Source organism: Canis lupus, chromosome 9 (assembly GCF_003254725.2).
Source record: "Canis lupus dingo isolate Sandy chromosome 9, ASM325472v2, whole genome shotgun sequence".
Classification (NCBI taxonomy): Eukaryota; Metazoa; Chordata; class Mammalia; order Carnivora; family Canidae; genus Canis; species Canis lupus.
In genome coordinates, this window is record NC_064251.1 from 32,986,198 (window position 1) to 33,005,154 (window position 18,957).

General features: G+C 46.1%; 1 protein-coding gene across 2 annotated transcripts in view; it reads left to right on the top strand.

Moving 5' to 3' along the window:
• The window catches only part of SCPEP1 (serine carboxypeptidase 1), a 33,022-nt gene extending 19,749 nt beyond the window's left edge, over positions 1–13,273 (top strand). Inside the window, exons 7-13 of one of the 2 annotated variants that reach the window (XM_025440418.3) lie at positions 1,578–1,615; positions 2,068–2,196; positions 3,065–3,158; positions 3,948–4,061; positions 6,889–7,026; positions 8,571–8,734; positions 12,681–13,273. In XM_025440418.3, coding sequence (XP_025296203.3) covers positions 1,578–1,615; positions 2,068–2,196; positions 3,065–3,158; positions 3,948–4,061; positions 6,889–7,026; positions 8,571–8,734; positions 12,681–12,743 — 740 coding nt within the window. In that variant the 3' untranslated portion in view covers positions 12,744–13,273. Of the gene's footprint in view, positions 1–1,577; positions 1,616–2,067; positions 2,197–3,064; positions 3,159–3,937; positions 4,062–6,888; positions 7,027–8,570; positions 8,735–12,680 lie in introns of both variants that reach the window. The other variant, XM_049114112.1, reaches the window with a different exon arrangement.
• The last annotated feature ends 5,684 nt before the right edge of the window (positions 13,274–18,957 follow it).

The following is an 18,957-nucleotide window of genomic DNA, read 5'->3' on the forward strand; positions in this document are numbered from 1 at the left end:
GTGGGATTCGATCCCGGGTCTCCAGGATTGCGCCCTGGGCCAAAGGCAGGCGCTAAACCGCTGCGCCACCCAGGGATCCCGAAATACATCTTTCGATTGCACTATCCACATTTCGAGCACCCAGTAGCCACATGTGGCTATTGACTCATTCTGGACCAGAGAAATATAGAATATTTCCATCATGGCAGAAAGTTCTGTTGGACATCAGAGGTTGGAGACTACAACCTACAAATTGAGTTTGTTCTGCTACTCTCTTTTGGTACAGAAGCTTTTTATTGGGACATAGTCACACCTGTTTGTTTACATACTGTCTCTGCTTGGAGGCTGCCACAGTAGAGTTGAGTAGTTGCAACAGAGACTGGCTGGCCTGCAAAGCAAAAAATGTTGACTGTTCCTTTACAGAAAAGTTTTGTCCCTCCCTGGTCTAGATCAAGCAAGGAATGGGGCACATTGGAAAATTGCACATGATTCTGTATTTCAAGAAACTAAGGCACAAGCTTGGTAATTAAGCTGGAGAGCTGAATGATAGCTAGGTCCCGGAGGACCTGGTATGCCTGCATTTCTCAGGGTGTACTCTGAAGAATACCAGACCAGTGAGGTGCTATACAAATGGCTCCGTGGTCATGTAAGTCGCCAGTGCTAAGTACTGGCTCCACCTCCCCAAGGTTTCACACAGATGTTAAAGGCTCTGCGAAGTCCCATGGGATGGAGTGTGGAATACTTTATTTTGCATAGCCTTAAAGATATTTAACTGAAGAATCATTTTTTCTACTCTAATACCTAGACTGAACTCCTACAGTACTGAGGTTACTTGAAACATATTTTGGGATGCTTGGCCTTAGGGAATAATTGAAGACTTTTAAGCAAAGGGGTGACACATTCAAATGTGCAGGTTGTGGTCCTTGATACTTTCTTGGCACATCTCTGTGGTCCTAGCCTTCTGTTGGGAGGTAGGTGAATTGTGAATCTGTCCAACCAAGCCACCTATTCTCTTTGAGGGCAGGCATTGTTTTACTCATTTAGAGATCTAAAACTCCTTGATGGCTTCAGACCCTTAGTAAATTCTCAATACGTTTGTGAAATAGAAAAGAATTGATTGACAGTATAGTCATAGACACTTGAGTTACAAAATCCTTAGTCTTCTTCCTTAAATAGCTCCTTGGCAGAAGCTAATGTCCCCAAACTGGAGGAGCAAATACACAGCAGAAATGCGAGGGCAGGGGAAATATTCTAAGCTGTCAAAGAGCCTAGAGGTCTGGCAGAGAGGAACACACACGCACACACACACAGCATTTCTGTGGGGATGCCATCACTGGCTGTGACTCACTTGCTGCACCAGTATCAGGCCAAATTAACGTGTCATTAGTCCTGAGTCAACAGAAAGGCTCCCACATCATCCCACCTCCTGACTACTGAGACATTGGCCCTGCAGGGACACCAGTGAGTTAAGGAGCCTTTAGACCCAAAGCCACCTGGTTTCTTGCTTCCTTCTCTGCTTTGGGAGGGAAGCTCGTTGGGTTTTTCTTTGGGAAAAGAGGCATAACAGACTTATTTTGTACCTATGTGGTTTCCTCTAGATTCAGTGCTCTCCTGGGGACCTTACCTGTACAGTGTGGTGAGTAGATGAGTCCCCACCTGCTCACCCTCCATGGTAAGCAGCCCAGCTGACCTCTTCTGGCTCTGTCCCCAGGAAGAATAGGCTAGCTAGGTTTGCCTAGGAGGTTGATGCTGCTCCTTGAGGGAAAATCTAAGGAACTATCAGCACAGTTACCCATTTCTCCAGGTATAAGAAACACAGGTTTTAAAATTTCAACTTTTTATTATAAAATTTTTCACATGTGCAAAAAAGCTGGAAGATGCCTGTGCATACCCAGGTAGCCACCATCTGGACTCTACAACTGTTTTGCTGTTTCTTTTATTAATGAATATGTGACTAACAGCCATGGATTTCCATATGTAGTCCTCCTTTCTCCTCCCACTTTTTCTGTCACCCGTCCCCAGCTGTAGTAATGCTAGGCTTGTGACTCTGCGCAAAGTGAGCTTTTGCATTCTCCATTTGCGTTCCAGTCTCTTCTTGACGACCAAGGCTTGGCAGAGGTGTCTCAGGTGGCAGAGCAAGTCCTGGATGCTGTGAATAAGGGGCTCTACAAAGAGGCCACGCAGCTGTGGGGGAAAGCAGAAATGGTCATTGAACAGGTAACAGGACACACTCAGGTGCAGCCCACTTGGCTTGTTCCCTTGGAGCAGGGGCCCCTGGTTTGTGCTGTCAGGACTTAGGTCTATCCTGAAACTCCCCGAAAATCTGAAAATGATCACATGGTGAATGACAAAGCCAACGAACCTGAGCAGTGATGAGGTCAGAAAGCTATCCAGGCCTGCAAGACCTGCTTGCCCCTTGACTGGATGTATGCGTGCTAGAAAAAACAATACGTCTTGCAGAAGTGAATGTTTGAATTCTTGCCAGACAACATTGTGCCCCAGTGAGCCAGGAGGGAAGAATGCATAGCTGAGGATGAGTGTGCAGGACCCTCTGTGGCCCTGTTTGCCCTGTAAATTAACACGTGGGCCCTTGGTTTTCTCCAGCATCTGAGCTCCACTCGGATGAGCTACTCACTACCCCTCCAAGATCAGGCGGACAGCTGGTCTCAGCCCTCGGAGCTGCATTCTTTTTTCTTTCTTTCTCTTCTTTCTTTTTTTTTCCTTCCTTCCTCCCTTCCTTCCTTCCTTCCTTCCTTCCTTCCTTCCTTCCTTCCTTCCTTCCTTCTTTATTTTTTTTTTTTTAAAGATTTTATGTATTTATTCATGAAGGAGGCAGAGACATAGGCAGAGGGAGAAGGAGGCTCCCTTTGGGGAGCCTGATCCTGAGATCATGACCTGAGTCAAAGGCAGACACTCAACCATTGAGCCACCTGGATACCCCCAGAGCTGCGTTTCTTTCTGGCCTGGGCAAATCTACAAAGTTAAAGCTGTCCTTGGATAAGACGGAGAGCCAGTTGCCTTTCTGTTTTGCAGCTTCGATAGTGGATAAATAAAACAAACAGCCAAATATAATTCTGTATTTCAGAACACGGATGGGGTGAACTTCTATAACATCTTAACTAAAAGTACTCCCACATCTGCAATGAAGTCGAGCTTAGAATTCACCCAGAGCCACCTAGGTAAGTCAACCTTGATGTGGCTAGACCCCTGTCTCCATCTCTGTGCAAGAGGGAATCCATTCTTTTAACTTTATTGACATAATTTACATACCACAGAATTTACCCATTTTTAGTGTATGATTCAGCAGTTTTAGTGCATTTGCAGAGCTGCACAGCCATTACCACAGTCAAGTTCTACAACATTTCCATTACACCAAAAAGATCCCGTGTCTCCTGGCCCTTGGTTTCTGTTCCCACTCCTGGCCCCAGGCAACCACAAATCTGTCGATGTCTCTACAGATGCCTTTCTGGGACGGACAACTCATATAAGCGGAACCATGCAGTTCGGTGGTCTTTTGCATCTGGCTTCTTTTGCTTGCTTAGTGTTTTTGTAGTTTAGACTCCAACTTCTGCACATCACATCACAACATCAGTCCTCCTGAAGGCTGGATTGAGTTGTCTTTCAGCTGACCCAGTTTCACTCTGGATGTTGAATGCCTGGCCTCCCATAGGAGGACTATAAAGGCTGCAGGAGCCTCTAGATTCCACTTCTCAGTTGATTTCCTTTGGCCATGCTGGATAATCTCCATGGCCCCAAAGTGCATAAAATGCAGCAATCAAAATTAATAAAGCATCTCCACTTTTGGTACCTTTCTGGCTTTCTTCTTCCATCTGGGGTGAATTAAGATTATGCTTTTCATTTTCCAGCTGAAAGCCTCACTCTTTGACACATTATCCCAGCAGTTGGGAAAGACATTTTCTTGGCCTTATTTCCAGTCCTTTGACTCACCGTGTACCAGTTTGTTTCAGTTCATCTTTACCAACGCCACGTGAGACACCTGCAACGGGATGCCTTAAGTCAGCTCATGAATGGACCCATCAGAAAGAAGCTTAAAATTATTCCTGAGGATTGCTCCTGGGGAGGTACTTCTATGACCTAATTAAGTGCCATTTGTGGGGTTATAGGGCAATAGAAGTGCCAATTCAGATGCCTTAATTTGAAGAGTGGGTTTTGTCAGTGGTGGCAATATGCTGCAGGTAGGACAGCATTACTAGCCACATTTTATAGATGAGCAAACAAATATAGACAGTAAATAACATGGCAAAACTGGTTCAGACTAAGAGGCTGTCAGGGAAGTGGGTGGGGATGGAAATGAAATGATGGGTTGGGTGTTGATCATTGTTGAAGCCAAATTATGGGCACCTGGGAATCCTCTCACTGATCTGACATTTGTATCAGTTTGGAGTTTTCCATAATAAAACAAATTGAGATAAAAAAGCCACTTCCAAAGCCACTGTTGGTTGTGGGCATGACTTCCAGACAAAGGTCCTTTGGGGCAGGCTTTGACCAGCTTCCTGGCCAGCCCCCCTCACTCCCCCAGGTCCTGATGCTAGATGTGGTCTGGGGTCTACTGCATTCTGTTCTGGAGGCCATATTAGGAACTACTGGGGGTCCTCAGAGGCCCAGACCAGGTAGAAATCTGGGTAAGTTCCTGCTTGGTCCTATAGGGAGGCTGTGAGCCAGCAGGACGCCCAGAGTCCTGGAGAAGAGACACTCCAGGCTGAGGAGGGCTTCCTTGAGGTCTGAGTTATCCCAAGGCTATGCCTTTCTAGGGCAGCCCCTTGATAGCTGCTGAGAGCCTAAGACTCCGCTCTGGCCCTGGCTCTCTCGGGGCACATGGGCCGTCTTCATTTCCACCTCACCCCTCAGAGTTTTCTAGAAATGAGGGGGAGGGAGTTAATTAGATTAAGTGAAAGGATACAGTGTCAGAGCTTTAGGGTGGGTACCACCATGGGGAGCTGTCGTGGCAGAGTATAGGGGTGTAAGCCACTGGGGGAAGGCAGCTAAAGGTCGAGCCTTCTAGAGCACCATTTCTGCACTGCCCCTTCAGTTGATCCCTGTGACTTCGTTTTCCAGAGCCAGCCTCTCTGGCTATGGGGCCCCTCCATCCCTGCCCCATGCAGCTGAACGGGCAAGGGGACTCCATTTTTGCAGACAATGACTGATGGAGAAACTCTCTGTGGCCCCAGCTGTGTCCGTGCAGAAGGGACAGACTTGTCAGCCCGCCAGTGTCCTGTGCTGTGGGTGCCAGACTTGCCATCCACACCCAGTGTCCTGCGCTCTGGTTTGTAGTTAAGCCTACATGCTCTGGAGCAGCCCGGGTGGCTCAGCGGTTTAGCACCGCCTTCAGCCCAGGGCGTGACCCTGGAGACCCAAGATCAAGTCCCGCGTTGGGCTCCCTGCATGGAGCCTGCTGCTCCCTCTGCCTGTGTCTCTGCCTCTCTCTCTCTCTCTCTCTCTCTGTGTGTCTCTCATGAATAGATAAATAAAATATTTTTTTAAATTATTTTTTAACAAAGCCTACATGCTCTGGAGCCCCCCAACCCTGTGCTCACAGCCCCACCTGCCACTGACTAGCTCTTTCACCCTAGACATGGTTCTCAGCCTCTCTGAGCCTCATCTGCTTTAACTGCTGCACGAGTTAAGGCTCCTTACCTCCCAGGGTTGGTGAAGAGGAAATGGGGTATCGCTTGTAAGGTGCTTGCTTCACGCAGTGACTGGCAAACAAATGAACACTAGCTGCTCTTAGCGTCCCATACAGCGTTGTGGTGACGACGGTCCGGAATCCAGCAGGAATGCACTATACTGACCAGCTTCTCTCTTGCGGGGGGTCCTCCTCCTCGTGGCTTTCCTGAGGGCCAGCTCAGCGTGGCTTTAGGTCTGATTTGGTTTATTACATGGCCCATGTGCCCACTCGTTCAGAGCTTACAACTTGGCCCTGGTGTTACTTAACAAGGAAAGCTCACACCTGCCCCATTGTTCCCTGAAAGGACCGGCCAAACAAGTGTTTTGTGACACTCCCTGTTTGCTTGGGCATTAGCGTTCTTTAGGTTTCAATTCCTCTTTAAAAATGACAACTAGGGGGACGCCTGGGTGGCTCAGCGGTTGAGTGTCTGCCTTTGGCCCAGGGCGTGATCCCGGGGTCCTGGGATCGAGTCCCACATCGGGCTCCCTGCATGGAGCCTGCTTCTCCCTCTGCCTGTGTCTCTGCCTCTCTCTGTGTCTCTCATGAATAAATAAATAAAATCTTAAAAAAAAAATGACAACTAGGGGCACCCTGGGGGGCTCAGTCAGTAAAGCATCCAACTCTTGATTTCAGCTCAGGTCATGATCTCGGGGTTGTGGGATTGAGCCCCACAAGGGCTCCCTGGTCAGCAGGGAGTCTGCTTATCCTGCCCTGTGCCTTGCTCGTGCTCTCTCTCATAGGTAAATAAATAAATAAATAAATAAATAAATAAATAAATAAAATCTTTAAAAAAAATGCGTCTGCTGTCATCACAAGCACTTGAGTGAATAGAGCACATGTGTTTGATAGGCTTCCCATTTATTTATTTATTTAAGATTTTATTTATTTATTCATGAGAGACAGAGGCAGAGACACAGGCAGAGGGAGAAGCAGGCTCCATGCAGGGAGCCCGATGCGGGACTTGATGCTGGAACCCCGGGATCACGACCTGAGCCGAAGGCTCAACCACTGAGCCACCTAGGCATCCCAATATGCTTCCCTTTTAGGTGACTAGCTCAAGGCATGGATTTCTGGGCTGGCTGGTCCCCATGGCTGAAGCGCTTGTGCTCTCAGCCTTTTTAGGTGAAGTACAGTGGGCACCAGGACCCAGGAGGCTCTGGTCTGAAAGGTGCCTCTTGTGGCAGATTGCAGGCTGTTACCTCTTTCTCTATCCTCATGTGCAGGCCAGTCTACCAATGTCTTTGAGAACATGGAAGGGGACTTCATGAAGCCGGCCATCAGCATTGTGGATGAGCTGCTGGAAGCTGGGGTCAATGTGACCGTGTATAACGGACAGCTCGATCTCATCGTGGATACCATAGGTAGGAGCACACTCTGAGGGGCAGGTGGAGGCAGTTCTGTGGGTTGAGCTGGAAGGGAACTGACCTCCGATGTGGCAGTCACTTGGGCCTGGTGACACTGAAATGCCAGGAGGAAGGCCCTTTTCTGTTAGGTCCATCCTCCCTGACCTTGACCTCTTTGAAGAGGACAGAGCTGTTGATGTAGTTTTGGAACATAGGTGAGGTTTGGTGGAGTGAGGTCTGGAGCTGATGGCCAAGAAAGAATTCTGCAGATGTCTTTGGTGGAAAATTGTGGTTTTATTAAAGCATGGGGATAGGACCCATGGGCAAAAAGAGCTGCTGCCCCGAGGTTGTGAGGGGTAACTGATTATATACTTGGGAGTTGGGGGAGGTAAGGAAAAAGGGAGGTTTTCAAAAGAAGTCTTGTATGCTAATGAGGACCTACAAGATACTGGAGGCCTTGTTGTTGTCAAGCTAAGGTTTCTCCCTCTAGTAAGGCATTAATATTAAGATAATTGAGAGTTTCCTTCTGGAAGTGAGGTTATTGATAAGAATGGTTTTTGCTTGTAAATCATGAAGATATTTGTAACCTTAGGGCGACTCATGTCTTGCTAGACTGTGATCTCTATTAGTTAACCATTTGTTTTTCCTTCCCTTAGCTTTAGGGCAGCCAAGAGTGCCTGATGAATGTACACATGTCCCATTTGGAGGAGAGGGGCAGTTTGCAGGGTGTCAGCTGGTGCTTTGCCCTTAGCTAGCCTTTTGCTCCCTCATCACTGTGACCCCTTAGAGAAGCCTGGGCCTGCCAGATTTAAGGCCCCTATGTATGATTAAGAAAAACACAACAGTTACTCCCGCAGAAATAGAAAAGGAGACATTTTCCTGGCCATGGTATAAATGCACTGTTGAACTGAGTTTTTGTCACTGTCACAGTGGTAAGCACTGCAAGCTGAATTAAAGCTAAACCCTACTGACTCTGTAAGTGAGGACCCAAGGGAATAGCCTTTGTGGTTCTGGTTTCAGTAGGACCAGGTTAAGACTTAGAGGCAGGTTCTCCGAACCAGCAGGTAAATCGAGGCACACTATCTAACAGGTATGATATACTTCTTGAGGTCAGCAGGATTGACTGTTTCCACCAATTGTAAGCCAAGGGCACTGAGGACACTTTGAAAGTGTTCTGGGTTTCTTCTATGACCTGCCCAGGTGATCCACGTTAGCACTTCCCAACGCTGAGACTTTAGTCCTCAGAGAGTCCTGCCACCTCCAGAGGTCCCCAATTTCCTTCCTTCAGAGCTTACAGTGGTAGGAGACACGGAGGCACAAGTAGTCAGGCTCTCAGCTTTTAGATTTCTCCCAGGTATCTTGGGTATCACTGGGAATTTGCTAGAAATGCAGAGTCTTGGGTCCTACCCAGACCCACCGACTCAGAATTTGCATTTTTAACAAGATCTTGGGATGAGTTCTGTGCCCATTACAGTTTGGTAAATGTGAAATTATGGGATGTAGATTTTTGTTTCTCCCCAGCCAGCTATTAATGCAGGGCCCTGCTTTGTTCCTCTCTCCAGGTCAGGAGGCCTGGATACGGAGACTGAAGTGGGCAGAACTGCCCAAATTCAATCAGCTCAAGTGGAAGGCCCTGTATAGTGACCCTAAATCTTCGGAAACGTCTGCTTTCGTCAAGTCCTACAAGAACCTGGCTTTCTACTGGATCCTCAGAGCTGGGCACATGGTGAGGCCATATCCTCAGCCTTTGTCATGGGCCCTTAGCTGATCTGAGATTAAAGCCACGGGCAGTTGATTACACACGGGTACACTGCCTGGACTGGTCTTAGAAAAAGTGCTTTGAGTGTGGAAGTATTTCCAGGTCTCTAATGAAATCCTGCTGTTAATGCTTCATTCCTTTGAATCGAGAAATTCTCATTTAAAAAGCTAAATCCTTTTGAGAGCATTAAGCTGAGCTCTCTTTTACTCTTTTTTTTTTTTTTTTAAAGATTTTATTTAATTGAGACAGATTGAAAGGGAGAGAGAGAGCATAAGTGGGGTGGAGGGGCAGAGGGAGAGGGAGAAGCAGACTCCCCACTGAGCAGGGAGTCTGACATGGGACTCAATCCCAAGGCCCTAGGATCATGACCTGAGCCGAAGCCACATGTTCAACTGACTGAGCCACCCAGGTGCCCCTACTTTTTAGTTGAACTGAGTTTAACGTTACTTTCCTCTTAATAATTTGTTTTAGGGGAAGAAGGGAGAAATTGTCTTCCCCTAACATTTTCAGGGAGTGGAAACCAAAGTGCAACACTCTGGCGTTGCATGGTAGAAGGTCGCAGTGCATGGTAGAAGGTGGGGGGAGTGTCTCTGAGCAGCAGTAGCTTTCAGAATTCCAGTTTGGAAGCAGCTTTTTGCACAAATATGGGGCTGTCTGATTCCTGCACTTGCTAAGCAAACATAATATCTTCCCCAGGCTGTAGGTTGACTGGGTGCTGTCCATGGGCTGAGGGAGATTATGGAGGGATAAATTCACTATAAACACATGTATTTGCATAGTGTACACACACAGACATCTGCAAAGGTGCCAGAGGGGCCAGGTGCTTCCCTCATGGTTATGCTCTGGTCTGGCCACTTAAATACAGGTCTCTCTTCTTCCCAGGACAGTGGTTTCCTAGAGGAGATTTGTTGGGAGGGGTGGTTATTTGCCCTCTGGGCAGCTCTCCCCACTTGTCCCCCTGGTGCTTAGGATAGAATCTCCATGGAGAATCTCCACTGCTGAGGGGCAGTGGTCTGGCTAGAGAACTGGCCTTTAAGCTCCATTTGTGCATCAGGCACATAGTTTGCACATCAAACACACATAGTGTGTTTACTTGGATGGCAGAGGAGGTGCTAACAGAGATGTCAGCAGGGGCCAAAGTTCCCTCTCCACAAACCAACTCCTTGGGGGTATGAGCTAGGCAAGAAGGAGGTATAGAAGCCAGAACAGCACGGGCAGGTCCAGAGGAGCCTCAGGCAGGGCACTGGGGAGAGATGAGGCTGGGGATACCTTGCCAGGGAGCTCACACATATCCTGAAAGCAATGGCGTGCCATTGAGGATCTTAAAGCAAAGGAGTGAAATTGCCAGATTTGTTTAAGAAATGGCATTCTAGCAGCAAAGGGCCTGAGATAAGATGGGTACAAAGAGCTGATCTAAGGCACTTTTATAGTAATCTAGGAGGGAGAGAGAAGTAGAGGAAATTTCATAAAGTATCAGAAGGGGGAACTGGCAGGACTTGGTAACTGTTTGCCTGTAGAACTGCCAAGTGGGACGGCTCATAAGGCAGCTGAATATATACACTGTGCATATATGATCGGGAGTCAAATTTTTGTTCTTGGAGAGAGAGATTTGGAAGTCAAATATGAAAAAGGCTAGGGATGGGGCCCTGGGTACGCCAGTATTTAAGAGGCAGAAAGTGAAAGAAGGATCTACAAATAAGGCTTGAGAAAGGATAGCCAGAAAAATAGGAGGGAGACCAGGGGCTTGGGCATCTGCAAAGTCTCAAGGGGCCTGATAGTGACACAAGCTGCCACCATTTCAGATAAAGGCATAAAGTGTCAGCAGTGAGTTGGGCGCACTGGTATCCATGTTGCTCGTGGCAAGCGCTTTCAGTGCAGTGGCAGGCCTGGAAGCCAGCCTGGAGAGGGTGGAGCAGATGAATGAGCAGTGAGGGAGGGAAGACAACTTCTTGGAAACCTGGAAGGAAGTAGTGGCCTGCCCCTTTAAGAAACTTGATCTGAAAAGACCAGTAGAGGGAAGCCAGACCCAGCAGGACCCAGGGTTAGGAAGGCATTTTGTTGGGCTTTAGATAGTCTGAGTACCCTCAGTATCAGCTAGGGAAGAAGCTAGTAGGAGGTCTTAGGGCACAGTACTGTGACCAGAAAAGGGTCCCTGCAGGGGCAGGTGGGAGGGGAAGAGGAAAGGGGAGAGGAAGGAGATTGCATGCTCTCTTGCTGGCATGCTGGAGTTCAGGCCATTTCCTCTGGCTTGTCACCAATAGAACCAAGACATCAGTTGGCACAGCCTTAAAATAGCTCCTGGAAACTGTTATTAAATTATCCCCAACCACTTCCCCTTTAGTGGATGAAATGTCGTTCTGGTATACCCCACTGTGCCTGTGTCTCAGGGTTGGAGTTGAACAGGAGGGTTGGGGACAGTAGTGTGCCATAGAGAAGCAAGGAGCTATGGACTCTCAGAACTTGGACCATCAACTCGACATCCATCTTTTTTTTTTTTTTAAGATTTTATTTATTTATTCATGAGAATACACAGAGAGGAGAGAGAGAGAGGCAGAGACACAGGCAGAGGGAGAAGCAGGCTCCATGCAGGGAGCCCGACATGGGACTCGATCCCGGGTCTCCAGGATCAGGCCCTGGGCTGAAGGTGGCGCTAAACCACTGAGCCACCTGGGCTGACCTCGACATCCATCTTTGAGGAGGAGAAACTGAGGCCTCTGTCCCTCCCCTTTTTGATGGTGTATGGGAAGGAGGTTTATAAAGGAATTATTTGAAAAATCTAAGGGATAGGGTACCTAGCCGGCTCAATCAGTAGAGCTTGTGACTCTTGATCTCAGGATCATGAGTTTGAGCCCCACATTGGGTGTGGAACCTACTTGAAAAATCTAAGGAAGGGGCAGCTGGAGGGTTCAGTGATTGACTGTCTGCCTTTGGCTCAGGTCGTGATCCTGGGGTCCTGGGATCAAGTCCTACATCAGGCTTCCTGCGGGGAGCCTGCTTCTCCCTCTACCTATGTCTCCCTCTCTGTCTCTCTCTCTCAGTGTCTCTCATGAATAAATAAAATCTTTTTTTTTTTAAATAAATAAAATCTTAAGAAAAAAAGAAAAAGAAAAATCTAAGAAAAAACAAAAGAAAATTGAATAATAACAATAATAAAAAATGAGATGCCCCCCCAAAAAAAATGGGATGCCACTCAAACAAAGCATCTGTTTGTTATATCTGTTGATAGATTTACTATTGGCTTCCCTCTTGGCTATTTTGTACTCCATTCCCAGTCTGGGATCCCTTGTACTCAGAGAATCCTTTAAAATGTTTAGAATCTTAAAAAGAAAAAAAAAAAATGTTTAGAATCTTCCCTCTTCCTTGAACAGGCTAGGTCCTGGTAATAGAAGCACTGGCCTTTCTTTTTTTTTTTTTTTTAAGATTTTATTTATTTATTCATGAGAGACAGAGAGAGGGTCTTATAAAGAAATCAAGGGTCTTGTAAAGAAATCAACGGGTGCCTGGGGGGCTTAGTAGGTTAAGCATCCAAGTCTTGATTTTGGCTCTAGGTCATGAGATTGAGTTGGACTCTGCTCAGCAGGGCATCCACTTGTTGATTCTCCTATCTCCCTCTGCCTTTCCCTCCCTCCCTCTCAAAAAAAAAAAAAAAAAATCTTTAGAAAAAAAGAAAAAGCAAGCAAGCAGATCAGCTCCAATTGGAGTGGCACATTCTTTCCTAAATGCTAACTTCTTTAGACCCCTGCAACCTGATGAGCTTTTGTCCCATGCAGGGGTCATTGCACAGATGGGACCCTCCTTCAGGGGCATCATAGGCGGCTGGCACTCCTCTCAAGAGCAGGGTCTTGGTATGTCATCCCTGAACCCCTTTGAACTCAGAACCAGGAGTGCAAACTCAGATACTCTTTGGTTCTAGGTTCCTTCTGACCAAGGGGACATGGCTCTGAAGATGATGAGGATGGTGACTCAGCAAGAGTAGGATTGTCTGGAGGTGAAGTGCTTGGCCTTGGGGCCCAGGAGGCCGGAGTAAGGACCCTGAAGCTGTAGGAGGCACCATTCTCCCCACCGGCTTGTGGCTTGCACCTGGCTTGCAAGGCTTGCCTGGCCCATGATGGTTCCCGCCCACTTCTCCAGAAAACACTCGCTGCCTCTGTGCACCTGGAAATCATTTCTGCTTCTAAGAAACCTCAATCTTTTTTTAATGGATTTGTTTTCATCAAAATGAAGAGTTGAAATAGTTAACATTTTTGTATTACAAAAGTAAATTATGTAATTTATAGGACAAAAATGAGATACAGGTAAAATAAACACCCTCTTACTCCTTTCCCTGGGATAAGCTCTGTTATCAATTTAGCATCTACCCTTGCAAGTCTTTTTCTGCTTTATATGCATATATATTTTTGACAAAAATGAAATCATTACTGTATGTTGTTTTACTACCTGGTTCACATATCAATTTGCCCCAAACACCTCTTCATGTCAATAAATGTTCTTCTATAACGTTGTTAATAGCTGCTGAGCATTCCATTTTGTGGATGTACTGTCACTTAGTACCAAATGCACAACTGTTTCACGGAAGCAACATCTAGTTTGTCACTGCTATAAACAGTGCTCTGGTGATTCATCCTGACAATTATATTTTTATACACATCCTTATTATTTTCTTACAGTAAATTCCTAAAGGCTTAATTGTTTAGTCAAAGAATTGTAACTTCTTTAAAATTAAAATGATGTCTTTAATTTTAAAATCAGGACTTTTAAGTTTTAATTTGCAGCTCGCAGTCTGAAGAAGGGGTGTAATGGCCTCTATGATGGCCCTGAAAGAAACACTATGTCATGTGGTTGTGGCACTGAGACATTGAAAACCAAACCCAGGGCAGCCCGGGTTGCTCAGTGGTTTGGTGCTGCCTTCGGCATGATCCTGGAGACCTGGGATCGAGTCCCATGTCGGGCTCCCTGCATGGAGCCTGCTTCTCCCTCTGCCTGTGTCTCTGCCTCTCACTCTCTCTCTCTCTTTCTTTCTCTTTCTCTCTCTCTGTGTCTCTCATGAATAAATAAATAAAATCTTTAAAAAAAGAAAAAGAAAACCAGGGGGATCCCTGGATGGCTCAGCGGTTTGGCGCCTGCCTTCGGCCTATGGCGTGATTCTGGAGTCCCGAGATCAAGTCCCACGTCGGGCTCCCTGCATGGAGCCTGCTTCTCCCTCTGCCTGTGTCTCTGCCTCTCACTCTCTCTCTCTCTTTCTTTCTCTTTCTCTCTCTCTGTGTCTCTCATGAATAAATAAATAAAATCTTTAAAAAAAAGAAAAAGAAAACCAGGGGGATCCCTGGATGGCTCAGCGGTTTGGCGCCTGCCTTCGGCCTATGGCGTGATTCTGGAGTCCCGAGATCAAGTCCCACGTCGGGCTCCCTGCATGGAGCCTGCTTCTCCCTCTGCCTGTGTCTCTGCCTCTCTCTCTCTCTCTCTGTGCCTCTCATGAATTTAAAAAAAAAAAAAAAAATCTTGAAAAAGAAAACCAAACCCAGAGTCTTCCTGTGGAACCTGAGGAGAGTGTTAATAGAGGGTTATGCATCTGAAACTAATGATGTAACCTATATGTTGGTTAATTGAATTTATTTATTTATTTATTTATTTATTTATTTATTCATTCATTCATTCATTCATTCATTCATTCATTTATTATTAGAGCACAGAGGAAGTGGGAGAAGCAGATTCCCCACTTAGTGGAGAGCCTGATGTGGGACCTGATTCTGGGACCCTGGGATCATGACCTGAACCAAAGGCAGATGCTTAACCAACCGACTGAGCCAGTCAGGTGGCCCTAATTGAATTTAAATTAAAAACAAACAAACAAACAGATTATACCTATATAGCCTGCCCCCTTGGAGCTGAGACTAAAGCAGGCCTCCTTGGGCAGGGGCAGCCCGCACTTACCCGTGGTTCGCTACTGGAGAGAAAGCACTCCTGTGTGCCCTTGGTCAAGGACGAACATGACAGGCTTATTATGCTGGATCCTCCTGGACTCCACCAGTGCATATTATTCTGCTGCTTCTGCTGGGTATCCTTTACTGAAAGATTTACCTATGAATGTAACTACTTACTGAGTCCTGTGAGTCCTTCTAGCATTGAATTACAACACAGTTGAATTCCCAGCCTCACAGGGTCTCTTTCGTTAGAAGTTAGGGTATTAGGGGGCACCTGGCTGGCTCAGTTGGTATAGTATGTGACTCTTGATCTCAGGGTCCTGAGTTTAAGCCCCAAGTTAGGTGTGGAGCCTACTTAAAAAAAAAAAAAAGAAAAGAAAAAAGAAAAAGAAGTTAGGGTAATAGTTGGGAAGGAATCTGAGTTTTAACATTAGGATAGTCACATGGGTAGATTGGAAGCTAGGGACCTCAAACCTTTTTTGCCACTAGAATCAACTCTTCCATCCCTGCCTAAGGAAGTTAATCTTCTCTTTCCCTAAGATCCTATAACCAATTACAAGATGCCCAAAGCCCTCTTCTGGCCACATTACATTCTTTCTCAACCCACACTCATGCCTTCATGGGAAATTCCCTATGATCAGTTACCTTGGGGAGGAAGTCTGGGGTTTAGTTACAGATGGTTCTACATGGTGGGCATGCATCACCTGAGAGTGGACAGCTATAGCACTAAAGCCCTTTTCTGAGACAGCCCTGAAAGATGAGCAAGGGAAATCCCCCCAGTGGACAGAACTTGGAACATGTACCTGTTTGTTCATTCCTGGAAAGAGAGATGGTCAGAAGAAAGGGTCTGTACCAACTCATTCTTTTGGCTGAGTAGTTGGACTTAGAAGGAACACAACGGAAAAATCAAAAGGCCTGAGGAAGAGGTATGAGGATAGACCTTTATGGCAAAATATGAAGCTAATTTGTGTTCCATGTGAATCCTCGCCAAAGGGTAGAGGAAGATTTTAATAATCAGATGGGTAGGATGACCCATTCCGTAGACATCAGACAGCCTCCTTCCCCAGCAATTCCTGTGAACTCAAAGCCAACCAAAGTGGCCACAGTGACAGCAATGGAGGTCATGCATTAGCTCTTGGACATGGACTTGTGCTCACCAAGACTGGCCTGGCTACAGCTGCTGAGAGCCTAATCTGCAGCAGAAGAGACAACACTGAGCCCCTGATATGTCACCGTTGCCCAGAAGGATCAGCCAGCTACCTGGTGTTAGGTTGATTACATTGGACCACTTTCACTATGAAAGAGGCAGCAAGTTGTTCTTATTGGAGTTGACACTTGCCCCGGATATAGACTTGCCTTCCCTGCCCACAGTTCTTCTGCCAAAACTGCCATCTGTGGCCTTACAGAATGTGTCATCCACCATCATGGTATTCATAGCAGACGAAATGCAGAAGTGGGTTCGTGCTCTTGGCATTCATTGGTCTTACCATGTTTCCCCGTCATCTTGAGGCAACTGCCCTGATGCATGGTTGAATGACTTTTTGAAGATTTAGTTACAGTACCAGCTAGGTGGTGATACCTTGCAGGGCTGAGGCAGTGTCCTTCAGTATGTAGTATATGCTCTAAATCAGCATCATGCTTCTCCCACACCCTGGATCCAGGAGTCCAGCAATCAAGGCATTAAAACTGAATGTCACTCCTCTCATTATCAGCCCTATTGACACATTAGTCAAATTTTTGCTTCCCCTTCCTACAACTTTAGCCTCTGCTGGTCTAGAAGTCTTAGTTATAAAGGGAGAAATGCTTTCACCAGGAGATACAGCAAAGATTGCCTTGAAATGGAGCTTGAAGCTGCCATCTGGTATCTTTGGGCACTGAATAAACAGGCAAAGGACTGGTGGGTTGATTGATCCTAGCTATCAAAGGAAATTGGGTTGTTACTACACAGTAGGATAAGGAGGGAGAATGCAGGAGATCTTTTGCGGTACCTTATAGTAGCCCCATGGCCTCTGATTAAAGTCAAAGGAAAACAGTAATAACCCAGTCTATACTGGTAATGGCCCACACCCTCCACAAAGCTTTAATAATCAGATGGGTCATTACACCAAGCAAAGGACTACAACCACGTGAGGTATGTGCTGAGGACAAAAGAAATATGAAATAAGTAATGAATGATTGTAGTTATAAATACTAGTTGTGACCTCATTACCTGGTATAGAATAAAGACTGTCATAGTTAAATTATTTCTTCCTTATTTGAGTGTGAATATATTTTAATAAATATTAGCCAAATTTTTAAAATCTCTTCTCCCAACCCTTTATTTTCTAATTTAAGATATGCTCATAGTAAATAGCTTTATATGTAAGTATTTAAATTATAAGATGTCAGAAAGAGAGTATGAACCAGCTCAGAAAAGAAAGCACATTATTCAAAGACATAAGGGACCCTGAGACTGTTCTGAGGAGAAGGTCAGTGTGGTTTTGGGTGCACAGGGAATATTGTGTCATGTGATGCAGAAGCGTGATTTTGTTGTTATCTCTATTTGGAGAATAAGTGTGGTTTAAGGCAGTGTGTACAGATGCCAAGACAAAAAGGGATGGAGTGTGGGATCTTTGTAGTGTTTCCACTTGCCTATGCCAAATTATATTTTCTAGAATTACCTTTCCTGCATGTTTCTGATTAGAATGGCCCACAAGACTAGAGATGCTCATGGAGATTTGGAGGATGGACATGAGACAGTGGCCAATTCAGCCCAGTCATGCTGTCATTTATCTGTCGGCTCAGCTCATTAGCAGCCGTGCTTGCAATGGCTCCACCTTCCCCTGGATCCTCCTGGAGCTTCTCTGCCTCTTGGGCCAGTTGAGCATGCTTAGCTCTGTGATAAGGACCCAGCTGGCATGAGTTTCTGTCCCATGGACTGTCCTCCTGGACACCAACTTATGGGATTCAGATTGTTCTTGTTCTTTCTCTACTGTATGTCTCCTGTCCCTTCCGACTGCTGGCCCTGTGTCCTTCAGTCTCCAGCAACACATTTCAAAGGCACCAGCTTTAAGAAGGCTGCCCACTCAGCTCCCACACCGCAGGAGTCAAATCCCCCCACCACACACAAATGCACAAACATGGATGTGCATGCACACAGTTCTGCTTCTCTGATTGAATGCTGACTGATACCATAAATTAAATTCAATTATTCTTTAATGGATTCAAAGGTCCCCACAACTGGAATCTGCATGTGCGATAATGCCTTTCTGTTCTGTACATGTGAGCACCAACTTAATCAGATGCAGAGCCCTGGGTCACATCTCTCCTTCACTGTTAGCTTCAACTGTTGCTGAGAAATTTGAAAACAACTTGATTTTGTTCATTTGCTTTTTCTTTACTTTTATAAACAGTTAATTTGGATACCTGGATGCTATACACCTTTTCGTTTAATCTTTTAGTTGGTAACTACAGATGGTACATTGATGGTTATAGTTTTTTTAAAGATTTTATTTATACATGAGAGACACACAGAGAGAGGCAGAGACATAGGCAGAGGGAGAAGCAGGCCCCCTTCAAGGAGCCCAAATGTAGGACTCAATCCCAGGACCCTGGGATCATGCCCCGAGCCAAAGGCAGATGCCCAACCACCGAGCCACCCAGGCATCTCTGGTGTTTATAGTTTTTAAGTAATTTTGCCTGATATTTAGTGAGTTTTGGAAGTTTTTTTTTGTTTGTTTTTTTTTTTTCAGAGAGAGAGAGAGAATGAGGAGGGGTGAGGGGCAGAGGGAGAGGGAGTGAGAGAATCTCAAGCAATCTTCGTGCTGAGTTCGGAGCCTGACAGGGGGCACGATCTCACAACCCTGAGATCATGACCTGAGCCAAAATCAAGAGTCAGACACTCAATCCACTGAGCCACCCAGGTGACCCTGTAGTGAGCATTTTGGTTTCTGGATTCAGATCTTCAGTTCAGCAATGCTTTCCACTGTTTATGTGAACATTGTTTCAACTTTTTTTTTCTTTAAAGATTTTATTTATTCATGAGAGACAGAGAGAGAGAGAGAGAGAGAGAGAAAGAGGCAGAGACACAGGCGGAGGGAGAAGCAGGCTCCATGCAGGGAGCCTGATATGGGACTCGATCCCCGGGTCTCCAGGATCACACCCTGGGCTGAGGACGGCGCTTAGCCCCTGAGCCACCCAGGCTACCCTATCGTTTCAACTTCTTGTTCCCACTTTTTGTCGTTTGGTTTTCATCCTGGGTACTTTTAACCAAGACTGCTGCCAGGTAGT